A 13,619-nucleotide genomic window follows, 5' to 3' on the forward strand; every position below is an offset into this window, starting at 1 on the left:
TAAGATAAGTAGTTGGTGATATCCACAGCCTCGATAGTAGGCAAAAACACACACACACACAACAGCAGAGGAGGGGGCAGGGTCCACGAGAGGTTTGACCGGCAGGTCTGCGAAGGGACCGGAAACAGCAGAGCGACGTGACATTTCAGGAAGTGAAATAAGAACAGAAATCGATGGCGGGAGAGAAGAGCGGGGGTGAAAAAAAGGTCAAACAAGAGGGGAAAATACAAAAAACAAAAAACCAGTGAAAGTAAATCTGTAATGTGGATGAAACGGACAGTGAGCGCAATGTAACCGTGACAACGAGACACGAGGACGGATTTAAGTCGAGGTTAAAAAACTGTCTCCAGAAGAAAAAGTCTTCGGCTCGGTGAGTGGAACCAGTTTCAGCTACAACAGCGATAAATAAGCATGTAGGGAGGTTAAGAGTGATATAATACTGAGGAACGGCTCTCTGATGAGTGTTTGTAGGGATGTGGTTCAGCAAGGTAAAGACACACGACTGAGTCTAGTAAATGGAAAGGAGGTGCAGTTTGGGCAAAGTGTTCAAGCAGTAGGTAGAATGACAATGTGGTGGAAAAAGTGACAAGATGGTGATAAAGTGGCTGAAGTGATAACGAGCTCAGCATAGACAGGAAAACATGACAAACATCATGTGGAATCAGCTCATTGTTATTGTTATTAATATTTTTAATTCAGCTGGGGTAATTGATGGATGAAGGAAATAAGTTCCACTGAATTACAACAAGTAGATATAGGAAAATAAGATATGTGTTACTATATAAGCTATGGGACAGATTTATGAAGCAGGACAGATTATTGTGACGCAGCAGTTGCAGTGAGATTTAGAAACATTGTACTGTAATTTATTTAGAAGCGTGAAGCCAGTTCACTTGAGTAAAGAACAGCTCAAAAACCAACCGATCTGATGAGGGAAACAGTGATGGCCTACTAGCTAAATCAAGATGTGACCCTGTGAACGACTTCCCTAAACCTGCAGTCCAGCAGTTCATCTAAACAAAAGGCACCTAGACTAAAACAGATGTACTTGTGTTTGCTATACCATAAAACAATAAAAGAAGGTACGAGCTCTTCTTGTGACTCCAGGATCTGAGTGTGAATGCCAGAACACTCTGGAAGACACACAGTCTTTGCAAACTACTAAGGATCACACATCCTATCACTACACAATCAATTATACACCTCTAAGCATATATGGTTTTATTTTTCTAAGCATAAATGACAATCAACAATATAAACCTGTTGATTTATATTGATCCCTTAAAGTATTGATCCCTTCACGTTAGTGTGGGTCTTATACCAATATGTCTGTATCATTTGTATCGATCCGCCCAGCCCCAGCCTCAGCAGCGATGAGTTCAGTTCAGTATCTGACAGAGTTCATCAAGGAGAGACTAACTGCTGTTTGTGAAGAAATCTTCTCAGAGGTTCAAAAAACCATCGTCCAGTATGAGGAGGAGATCAACCGTCAGCACAGACTGCTGGATATCAGCCGGAAACCCGACAGAAACTCACACATCATAGGTATGGACATGTTTTTAACTCTGTGCTGTTCAAGCTCAGATTCTTCAGTGTTTGGTTGATTGGTGATAAATCTGAAAGTTTATCAGCATCTCCAGGATTTCTCTAAGCTGATGTTAGCTGAGAGCAGGAAGCTGTTACTTTGGTGATCAATTCAGAGGAGCAAACTGTGATAGTTGAGGAAGAGCACACACAGTCTTAATGAGACAGTGTGAAAACTATTTATCAGTGCTGTGGTTCAGTGTCCAGTGATGGACTATGTTGCACTGGTGCAGGTTCATGGTCACTGATAGGTTAGGTCCTAGTAACAGCAGAGACTTTATAAGAGAGAGGTAAACGTTTTAATGACACATGTTAGTGATGTTGATAGACTCAGTCAGTCTTATCATGCTGTGCAGCCTCCATTACGATAACATATGTGTGTGAAATGGGCCGGCGAGCTACTCAATTGGTGCATCTCTAGTTTGCAAATTTGAGCATTTGCATAATAACAGTGAAGTCCACCAATCTCAGACATTGCCTTTTTCAGTTTAGGATTGTGGGTGGAGTAGTTCTTTGAAGAAAAGTCTCTTTTGTTATAACAAGCTTGATATCATACAGACATTTGGTTTCTACAGGAGCTCATACCATCGTTTCACAGTGTCATAATCAAAATCCCAGAATGGCATTTTTACTTTGTGAGCTTCAGTGTTGAGCTCTGTTGTGACAGTGGTTATTAACTTTCCCTGTTGAGACAGTATTTCTGCTTGAGGCTCTGTGTTTGCTCCCATAAAAAGAACTGTTTGATGCACCTTCTTTCTGTCTTCTTCATCATAAAATGGACCAACTAAAGAACGCCTGCTCTGATCAGGACATTATCACATGACCTGGTGATGAAGATCTACAGGGAACATACAAGAATAACACCAAAATGCAACATTTTCATTACAAATATAACAAGAGAATCTTGTCACTCTGTTTTTCCTCAAAACCTCACAAAACAACATGACTGTGAGGAAGAGGAGAGTCTGGGTGAGCAGCAGGTCTGTAATCAGGAGACGAACTCCAGTCTGGACCAGGAGGACCCAGAGCCTCCACAGATTAAAGAGGAACAGGAGGAACTGTGCAGCAGTCAGGAGGGAGAGCAGCTTGGACTGAAGCAGGAGGCTGAAGACATTATTGTCTGGATTGATGAAGAGCAGCTCAGGCTGCTGGAGATGGTCTGGAAACCTGAGATGCAGTCACACAGAATAGGTATGTAAAACTGTGATGGTCATAATAAAACTAAATATGACTCATGGAGAAGGCCTGCAGAATTAGAGAATGGGGGCAAAGAGAGCATTGCCTAACACCAAATTTTATAGCGCTGTTTATCTCTAGCAGAGTGAGCCTTAAAGCTTTGTACCTTCTGGTGACATCACTAGTCCAGAGAGACCTGCCCCATCAAATTCCTCAGAACACTTCTGTCTGTTTCTGCTAGTGTCAATGTGCAGTCCACTTCCAATACATATTTGTAGAATAAAAGATAAAACATAAATGTGTGATACAAATCATGAGGTAATTAGGTAATATAAAGAAATCAGGGTATATGAGCCTTAAAGATAAAACAATACATTTTAAGATTATACAGAGTGTTAAAGCAATGGCTTCAACCTACAGCCTTTAAAGTGGAGATTAAAAAGCTGTCTGAATGCAAATAAGTCTAGATGTTTCCACATAGTTTTCTTTTTAAGTATCAGAAAGCTAAGATGGGGTGATTAAAACATTAGCTTACAATAATGGTTGCTAGCTTATACTTTTTTGAAATAAGATCATGTGACCCTTTAACCCTTTCATACATGAATCTGGATTTTTTTCCCCGTATTTTTGTTCATCTTTAAACATGGGAAAAAAAATTTTTTTTTGAACTTCATTTTTTTAAACATGTACTTTTCACAGAGTTTTTTACATGTCCACTTAGGTGGACAATATAGGTTTTGACAAATTAATGAATAATATACACTGTGTAAAAACAATAACATAACAAAAATACTTTTTCATATATTTCAATTATATTTTATAATAATATAAGAATATATGTAACAAATATAACTGGTCAGCCAGTGGGTGGCAGGGCATGGAGTGACACATCAGTGTAGTGGTTCATGTGCAAGTACACCATCAACACTTACAGAAATACAAGAAAAAACCTTTGAATAGCTGTCAAATGTAGTGACCACTATACAAACAGCTGTCGTGTCTTTTAGGAAAGTCAATAAAAAGACAGCTGCAGTAGCCATCTCCTCAAGAAATAAATAAATGGATCTCTCAGTTTAACTACATTTCTAATTTCTATTCAATTCAAATTTGTGTTATTCATACAGAGCACAATCCTAACAACAGTTGCTTCAATGCACTCCTACAGTAAGAAGGGAAAACTCCCTTTTAACAGGAAGAAACAGGTTCACAGCAGGGCAGATATCTGCCCTGACCGGTGGGGGTGAGGGCAGGAGGAAAGGACAAAGAGATGCTGTTAAAGAGAGCCAGAGATTAATAATTTGTAATGATTCAATGCAGAGAGGTCTATTAACACATAATGAGTGAGAAAGGTGACTGAAGAAGAAATACTGAGTGTATCATGGGAATCCCACAGCAGTCTACACCTATTGCAGCATAACTATGGGAGGATTCAGGGTTACCTGGGGCCCGTTCTTCGTACCTCGCTAAGTAAGTTAGCTGGATGAGATTGTTGACGATTTCGCGTGATCCTGGATCGTTCGGTTCCCCGAAGCTCATCCGGGACTTGCTGTCATAGCAACAGAGCCGTAAGCGTAAACCTGTTCGGGAGCAGGTTTACTTTATGTAAACAGGATTAGATCGCGGCCACGCAGGTATGTCCGCTTCATTTATACGAAAGCAACAGCGATATTCCACCACTGTTTTACCATAAATAAATATTATCAATGTAACTAAAGACAATGCAGCACTTGATCCTTTTATTGATGTCACACAGATACATACAGGTCATATCCTAAAAAAGGGAAATGTACTATTAACATTCTATTACATCTATGTGATTATTACAGATGTAATTCATATTTCAGAGTAGTAATTGTAAATCACTTCGTGTAATCAAGATGTGAGACCACGGCTATAAAAGCGAAGGTGGATTTGGGAAGTCTGTCACAGCCATGTCCTGTCCGTTTACGCGAGCCACCCATTGAGGAAGGTGCAAGATTGATAAGGAGAGTTCTCAGAATTCAGCGTATATTGCGGGACAGACAGGATCCTTTAGCTCAGCGCGACAGTGTGCTCATTGAGAGATATCGATATTCCCGTGAGGATATTATTTACTTAACCAACTTGTTGACGAGGGGGTGCAGGACCTCCACCTGTCTTTTTTTGCTCTGCCCTTTTCTTGGTTGCTGTTATGAACAAACAAACAGATTATTTCAGGGTCTCTTTTCAAGAGACGAAAAGCAATATAAGTGATAAATATTACCATTCTGTGTAATATTCTTATATTTCACTTTTACTTGTTCCCATGTTCTAGTGGGTCCTGTTGTGGCTCTAATGTGAAAGAGGATATAATATAACAATATAATATAATGTAAAATAATATTGGATAATATAGTGTAATATAATAAATCTATAAATAAATAATAAAGTGAATGAATAGTGTCATTGTAAAGCGCTTTGGGTGCCTTGAAAAGCGCTATATAAATCCACTCCATTATTATTGTTATTATTAAATTACTTACGAGTTTAATTTGTCAGCAACTTTCTGCCAGCCCTCTCTCCTTGCTTTTGCAGCCTTTGCAGTGTTCTCTTGCGTTTTAATTAAACTCTGAAACTCCTGACATCCCTCAATCAAGAGTTCTTGCTCTGCTGCCGGAAAATACCGAGCGCGCCCCTTCGACATTTTCGTCGACCAATCAGCGGGTTGCCGATCAATGTTTCTACTATCGATGCGTAGCCCCTTTTACGACACCCAGTGATGTCACATTACTTCATCCAGCTGTACTAATCGTCAACAGCAGGTGTGTTCGGGGAACCGGATTAGCGCGCTCACGGTTAGCGCGATGGTTTGGTCTTGGATGTTTCATTTGATCTTGGATGTAGTAAGCGACGTACGAAGCACAGGGCCCTGATCCAGCCCTAACTGTATGCTTTCTTAAAAGTAAAGAGGTTGTCTGTCTCCTCTAGCCAAATATTCTAGAAAACACCAGTAAATCTGCAGCCTGAAGACAAAGTGTTTTAATGGAGTGATATGGTACTATAAGCTCATTAAGATAAGATGGAGCCTGATTATTCAAGAACTTGTGTGTGAAAAGCAGGATTTAACAGAACGCTAATGAAGAGACCCCGATATAGTAGAAATATGCTCTCTCTTTCTAGTTCCTTTCAGTACACTTGCTGCAGCACTTTGGATCAACTCAAAGCCTTACATGGAGTTTTAGGACATCCCAGTAATATCAATTTACAGTAGTCCAAACTAGAAGTAATAAATGCATGAACTAGCTTTTCTAGAGAGGATATTGGTATTTTTGTGAGTTACTATGCAAAGGTAAGAAAGCATTCCTATGTATTTGTTTAATATTGCCATAAATAATTTAATGGTTTGGATTTAATTCAGCCTTCATTTATTTATTTATTTATTTATTTATTTCACACTTGGTTCAACAGTTTCAACAGTTTTATCCTTTCATACACACAAACCATGCTTTCCCTTGATATAGCACTCCAACCATGCGTGAAAAGGAGCAGGAAGAAGAAAATATTCTTATTAAACTCCGCCCTCTATCTGCGATTCAACTAATATAAGTGGGCACCATAAACCAGGGAACACACTAGCATTTATCTCCAGATCCTAACACAGACCAAACAACACATTTACAATCAGCAATATACCACATCACATAATAACAAGGAGAAGAAAAAAAGTAAATAGAATAAAATAAGGAGAAAGAAAGAGGGAGAAAAAAAATCCCCTTCTTCTATGAACTCCAATTTCTTTCATATTCTTCATATTGATTTATCGTTTTAAACATGTAACACTTTTTAAAACAATGTAAATTTGTACAACTCTTTAGATTATAATGAAGAGAGTTCAGCACAGTCGTATACCCCTAACCGTTGACTCATTAATCTTTGTGTAGTCCTAGCTAGCTGATGCTTAAAATTATATTTTCTTCTGCTGTCTACACACTTCCGGGGGGAGGGGGGAGGTCAAAAGGTCGTGATTAGGGTCATCAATCAAATCGGATCAAATTTTGTCATAAACCGTATGGGAGTATCTCTCTTACTCAATATGAGATTTCCAAGTTAAATTTTCATATACTATTACACCGAAAAAGCAAAATTTCATTAACTCTTTCAATCAATTCTCCAATAGTAGACATAATAACTTATTCCTCCTTTACACCATTACCAAATATCACAAATTTTGTTTTTGTCAGATTCAAAGATAATTTATTTACATCAAACCATTTTTTAAATATTACCATCTCAGAAACCATAATTTTAACCAAATCTTTCAAATTCTCTCTTGAGCAATAAAAATTTGTATCATCTGCAATTAAAACGAAATGTAACCTTTTTGATACGTCACAGATATCATTGATATATAAATTAAAAAGTTTAGGTCCCAAAATAGAACCTTGAGGAACGCCACATACAATCTTCAATCTTTCAGAGGTGTTGCCTTAATATGGCCATTGAAAGTAAAGCTTGATTTAAACCTATGCAAGAAATCTACGCCCCGATTTACTTTGTAATTGGAAGCTCCTTTTAACCTTCCATGCCATTCAAGATGTTGAAGGCTGCATTGATATGATGTGTAGTTAGGCGTGGGAAGGTTACGGCCTAGGGTTAGAGCAGTTTCTGGTTACGACATTGTTTTCCTGGATAGGCTCTGTAATTTTTTACACATGTCTTCAGTGTCTGAAGTCTGAAGATGGTAAACTAAATGGATTTGTCTTTTTTTTTTCTGTTTAATTGAAGGAGAATGGATGAATGGAATTAAGTTTTAGTTGTGTCCAGACATCCACTTTTCCAAGGCACAAACATAATGAGAGCACAGAAATGAATCTGGGTATCATTTACATATTTGATAGATGGCTTATCACTGCTAACTCCTAAAAGATGTCATGAAGAGACAGCATATGCAGATTAAATAGGACAGTCCCATGAATTGGTCATTGTGGGACTGCACACAGCATCATGGTGTTTTGCATTTCATAAAGGGGTGCTGCTATCCCTTAGTGTTTGTCAGTGTTGCCAACTTAGCAACTTTGTCACTATACTATACTATACAAGTCTGTTCTGCAGTTTCACATTCAGTTGTTTTGAAGGTTTGTTGTTAACCTTCCTATTCACGGTTGTCCAGTCCTGTTTCCTCTCGTATACAGGGGTAGAAGAGCTTCTCTGTCTCATAGGAAGTGAAGGCCAGTCGGTTTCAGAGATTTCAGCTCGCTGTGCTCTCCTTCCAGGAGACATGATTTATGTCTTGGTTTTGCACCAAGACAGTCCAAGGGGGGATTATCACTTGAGGATTTATAATAATGCACAGAGTCTACTTTCTTGGTCATGTTATCTGTGCTCCTTAGCTGTGTACTAGCTTGCTCATCGCCATTGTTTTGAATCAAAGGCAAGGTTGTTTCATTTCCACACAGTCCATTTACCTCCACGTTTACTTCTAAGCGATGATTTTTTTGTCTCCAGTACTGCAATCTTCTGCAGGAGGCTGTGGTAGTTATCTGTGGAGAGGGAAGGCATCTTGTTGCTAGTTAGCCTAGCGGTTAGCACCTTTCCAGGCTATTGAGGCTGCTCGGTGCCCAGACGCTGTAATCAGGCTTCAGCTGTGTCTAGGCCTCAGACACAGAGCGCTGAGGATAAGGTAACTATAAAATGTTGCTGTTTCTGTTAAGAACACTTTAGTCCTAATGATCTATAAGTGTCCAGAAGCTATCGCAGGTAAGCTCATACAGAAAAAAGGGAAAAAAATCAGCATAAAAATCAATAAAAGAAGCAAAGCATTTAAAGAGCAAAGAGATGAAGCGTCCACACTCACAAAAGGGGGAGGAGTTGCCAGCCTTGTTCCTGGGAGATAAAGTGAATTTTGTAATCTGTCTAATAGGACATTACAATTTTCACTGTAGAAAAACTACTCAAGTTGTTATTTGTTTCTGATTGGTTCATTGGTTTACTTTTCCCCCCCAAATGAGTGAGACACTGAAATGCTAAGAAACTCCTGCTTACTTATACTGGATTAAGAAAAAAGCCACATTAAAACGATAACACTCAGTAACAAAGCTTTGACACTGCGAGCACAAAGAAATGTTTCTGAAGCAGCACAAATGTGTAACACTTAAACTGAGAAATCCACTTTCATTTACCAAAAAACACACCAACATCACTACATTTCACACATTTATAGACATCCACACATTTAACTGATCTTTATTAATAAGAAATAAGTCATTTGCATCAGTGCCCAAATAATTTGTCACTTTGTACTCTTTAAATTTCACTGTTACATGGTCACTACATAGAGAGCTGCTAATGATTCAGATCAGAATACATTTTCTCAAATGTTTGTTATTAGTTAATTTATTCCCTATTTCTTTTCAGACCTTCACCAGCAGAGTGTCCATGATGAGGAGATGGTCACCAGAGAGAAGCAGGTCTGTAATAAAGAAAGGAACTCCAGTCTGGACCAGGAGGACCCAGAGCCTCCACAGATTAAAGAGGAACAGGAGGAAGTGTGCAGCAGTCAGGAGGGAGAGCAGCTTGGACTGAAGCAGGAGACTGATACTTTCAAGGAGACTCCGACTTATGGGGAAAGTGCCTACAGTGAACCAGAACCAAACAGTGAGCAGTTCATTTCTCACATCTCTCCTGAAGCAGAGAGCCGAGATCATGACGAAAGCCAGCGTGTGGACTCAGGATCAGCTAGAAATGCAGAGCTGAAAAAGAATAGATATGACAGAAAGAGAAGTCACAGTCAGAGAGTAAACAACACTTCTGTGTCAGAGAGTCAGAGTAAACCTCAGAACAGGCATAAGCATCTGATATGTGACATATGTGGAAAGCTTTGTCAAAAGAAATCCAAATTGATTAACCATCGGAGAAGTCACACAGGTGAGAGACCGTATTCCTGTAACACCTGTGGGAAAAGATTCTTACAGAAATCACATTTGAGTAATCATGTAAAAATTCACTCAGATGAGAAGCCACATCTTTGCAGGACCTGTGGAAAAAGATTCAAACTAAACTCTGTATTGCAACGTCATGTAAGAATTCACACAGGTGAGAAACCGTATTCCTGTAGCAGCTGTGGGAAAAGATATAGGCGGCTTGACCATGTAAAGATTCACATGAAAATTCATGCTGTTTAAAGTGTCTTCCTCAGAAAATGGGTTGTGATTCGTCATACTTCTTTTTGACAGATGGAGGTTCTGCTGGGTTTTTTTTGTTTTGTTTTTGTTTTTTTGTTATGCACTGAAACTGAAAACTCAGAATTGCTGATGTCAAAATTAATCAGCTCTTGAATATGCTTCCCAGAATAGGGCAGTTTATTACCTCATTATTATATAGTCAGGGAAAAAAACCTTTTGAACCTCTGCTGAAATCTTTAGTCTGCCCACTAACAAAGGAATTATCAGTCTATAAATTTAATGGTAGGTTTATTTGAACAGTGATAGAACAACAACACCGAAAAATGCAAAAAAAAGTTATAGATCAATTTGCACGTTATTTAATGAAATAAATATTTGGTCCCTTTGCAAAACTTTTGAAACCTTTGCTTGGTGGCAAAACCTTTGTTTTCAATCACAGAGGTCTGATGTGTCTTGTAGTTGTATACGAGTTTTGCACATATCTCAGTGGGGATTTTGTCTCACTCCTCGTTGCAGATCCTCTGAGTAATTAATGTTTCATGGCATCTCGAACCTTCAGCTCCTTCCACAGATTTTTCTATGGGATTATGGTCGCTGAGCCAATCCTTTGTAGCCTTGACCATGTGTTTTGGATCACTGTCATGCTGGAATACCCACTAACGACCCATTCTCAATGCCCTGGCTGAGAGGAGGAGGTTCTCAACCAAGATTTGACAGTACATGGCCCCTTCCATCCTCTCTTCAATGCGGTGCAGTTGTCCTGTCCCCCTGGCAGAAAAACATCCCCAAAGCACAATGTTTCCACCTCAATGTTTAACATTGGGGACGGTGTTCTTGGAGTCATAGGCCATATAGTTTTAGGCCGTATGTTATAAGTATGTTGTTTTATGTTTTTATTGCCTGTTTCTATTGTAAAGGACTTTGTAGTTTTTCACCTGCGAAAGGTAATGTATAAATAAAGTTTGTTTACTTACCTTGTTTCTCATGTTGTTTTATATACTGTAAATGCAGAAATTGATGTTTTGACCCTTTTGGATAAACATGCCCCATTCCATATCATTGTTCTAGTTTACCTTTCTTCTTTTTTGTTTGGAAAACAAACATGGCCCTATAGAGAATGATACTAGGATTCACTGATCAGAATATGGTCTTCCAGTAGAAATGACTACATAGACACACTAACACTTACAAAGTCTCAAAGTATATATTTCAGTTTCAATTTTATTTCTATAGCACATTTAACATCAAATTGCTTCACACAATTGCTGTGTTGCAGGATTACAACAATAGAAGAACAAAGAAAATACAGTTATCATTACAAAATTGTTAGAGGTAAGTGGCGGGCACAAGCGTGAACTGGGTGGAAGTTAAAGTCTAATTTGTTTCGACGCACAGACATAGATCAGCAGGCTATTCCAAAGTTTAGCTGCAGCAACAGCACAATCCTCCCTAGTCTTCTGTCGGGACATTGGTTGCTGTAAGAGCGATTGATTAGAGGATCTAAGTGCACTCTTAGGGGTATATAGGTCAAGGAGGTCAATCAAGTAGCTGGGCGCCAAGTTATTTAAAATTTTAAAAGTGTACAAAAGGATTTTAAAAACGATACGTTATTTGACGGGGAGCCATTGAAGGTTGGCTAAGACAGGTGTAATATGATAATGTCTTCTGGTGCCGCTTAAAAGATGTGCTGCGGCATTCTGGACTAGTTGCAGGCGTAGGATGAGGGAAAGTTGGAGGCCTAGATGAAGACAATGTTCAGATTTTCACTGGGAGTGAGCGAGTACATCAGAGAGAGAGAGAGAGTGAGTAACGTCTTAAATGATTAGACTAATTTCCAAAGAATCAGTGATACCTCATTTTGAAAATAAAGCCTCATCCCTTCATCATTGTGCCAAAGTTCAGAAGGTTTTACTGCACAGTTGTTGAGGACGAAAGAAGAGGAGGAGGACAAAAAGTAGAAATGTGACAAAGAAGCTGACTTTGCTGCTCGGCCTGTTAAGTATAGAAGGATACGGGATACTACTGCATCACGGTATGGTACGGCAGCTGCACCAAAGCAGATAGAGTGAGGCTTCAGAGTGTGGTCAAGACAGCACAAAAGATCATCGGCTGCCCTCTCCCGTCCCTGATGGACATCTATTCCTCCCGCTGCCTCACCAGAGCAGCAAACATTAGCAAGGACAGCTTCAACATGTTCAGCCTGCTTCCCTCAGGGAAGCGCTACAGGTGCATCAACACAAAAACCCACAGACTCAAAAACAGTTTCTTCCCCAAAGCGATAACCACCCTGAACTCACACATGCACAGATAACACAGCCCCCCCACTTCCCACTTCCTCTATGGACCACCACTGTGCAATACCAATTCTATGTGCAATAACTCAACTGTATATACATAACACTATTTATTACATATTACTTACGTCTTGTATATTGTACATTTTATATATACAGTGTGGCAAAAAAGTATTTAGTCAGCCACCGATTGTGCAAGTTCCCCCACCTAAAATGATGACAGAGGTCAGTAATTTGCACCAGAGGTACACTTCAACTGTGAGAGACAGAATGTGAAAAAAAAAAAAATCCATGAATCCACATGGTAGGATTTGTAAAGAATTTATTCGTAAATCGGGGTGGAAAATAAGTATTTGGTCAATAACAAAAATACAACTCAATACTTTGTAACATAACCTTTGTTGGCAATAACAGAGGTCAAACGTTTACTATAGGTCTTTACCAGGTTTGCACACACAGTAGCTGGTATTTTGGCCCATTCCTCCATGCAGATCTTCTCGAGAGCAGTGATGTTTTGGGGCTGTCGCCGAGCAACAAGGACTTTCAACTCCTGCCACAGATTTTCTATGGGGTTGAGGTCTGGAGACTGGCTAGGCCACTCCAGGACTTTCAAATGCTTCTTACGGAGCCACTCCTTTGTTGCCCGGGCGGTGTGTTTTGGATCATTGTCATGTTGGAAGACCCAGCCTCGTTTCATCTTCAAAGTTCTCACTGATGGAAGGAGGTTTTGGCTCAAAATCTCATGATACATGGCCCCATTCATTCTGTCCTTAACACGGATCAGTCGTCCTGTCCCCTTGGCAGAAAAACAGCCCCATAGCATGATGTTTCCACCCCCATGCTTCACAGTAGGTATGGTGTTCTTGGGATGCAACTCAGTATTCTTCAACCTCCAAACACGACGAGTTGAGTTTATACCAAAAAGTTCTACTTTGGTTTCATCTGACCACATGACATTCTCCCAATCCTCTGCTGTATCATCCATGTGCTGGCAAAGTTCAGACGGGCCTGGACATGCACTGGCTTCAGCAGCGGAACACATCTGGCACTGCGGGATTTGATTCCCTGCCGTTGTAGTGTGTTACTGATGGTGACCTTTGTTACTTTGGTCCCAGCTCTCTGCAGGTCATTCACCAGGTCCCCCCGTGTGGTTCTGGGATCTTTGTTCACCGTTCTCATGATCATTTTGACCCCACGGGATGAGATCTTGCGTGGAGCCCCAGATCGTGGGAGATTATCAGTGGTCTTGTATGTCTTCCATTTTCTGATGATTGCTCCCACAGTTGATTTTTTTCACACCAAGCTGCTTGCCTATTGTAGATTCACTCTTCCCAGTCTGGTGCAGGTCTACAATACTTTTCCTGGTGTCCTTCGAAAGCTCTTTGGTCTTGGCCATGGCGGAGTTTGGAGTCTGACTGTTTGAGGC

At 39.8% G+C, this 13,619-nt stretch overlaps 1 protein-coding gene across 3 annotated transcripts; it reads left to right on the forward strand.

Moving 5' to 3' along the window:
* The first annotated feature begins 50 nt into the window (after positions 1–50).
* Positions 51–10,872, forward strand: LOC120718410 (zinc finger protein 394-like). 3 transcript variants are annotated; one of them, XM_040006966.1, is made up of 4 exons: positions 51–370; positions 1,363–1,545; positions 2,521–2,775; positions 9,133–10,872. In XM_040006966.1, the coding sequence occupies exons 2-4, from the start codon at positions 1,374–1,376 to the stop codon at positions 9,897–9,899; spliced, it is 1,194 nt and encodes a 397-aa protein (XP_039862900.1). In that variant the 5' UTR covers positions 51–370; positions 1,363–1,373; the 3' UTR covers positions 9,900–10,872. The 3 variants fall into 3 exon arrangements, with proteins under 3 accessions (XP_039862900.1, XP_039862899.1, XP_039862901.1); XM_040006965.1 differs by having other exon boundaries at positions 52–370; positions 1,357–1,545; XM_040006967.1 differs by having other exon boundaries at positions 53–370; positions 1,357–1,545; positions 2,542–2,775.
* Positions 10,873–13,619: the final 2,747 nt, after the last annotated feature.

This window comes from Simochromis diagramma, unplaced genomic scaffold (genome assembly GCF_900408965.1).
Source record: "Simochromis diagramma unplaced genomic scaffold, fSimDia1.1 OVJJ01000141.1, whole genome shotgun sequence".
Classification (NCBI taxonomy): Eukaryota; Metazoa; Chordata; class Actinopteri; order Cichliformes; family Cichlidae; genus Simochromis; species Simochromis diagramma.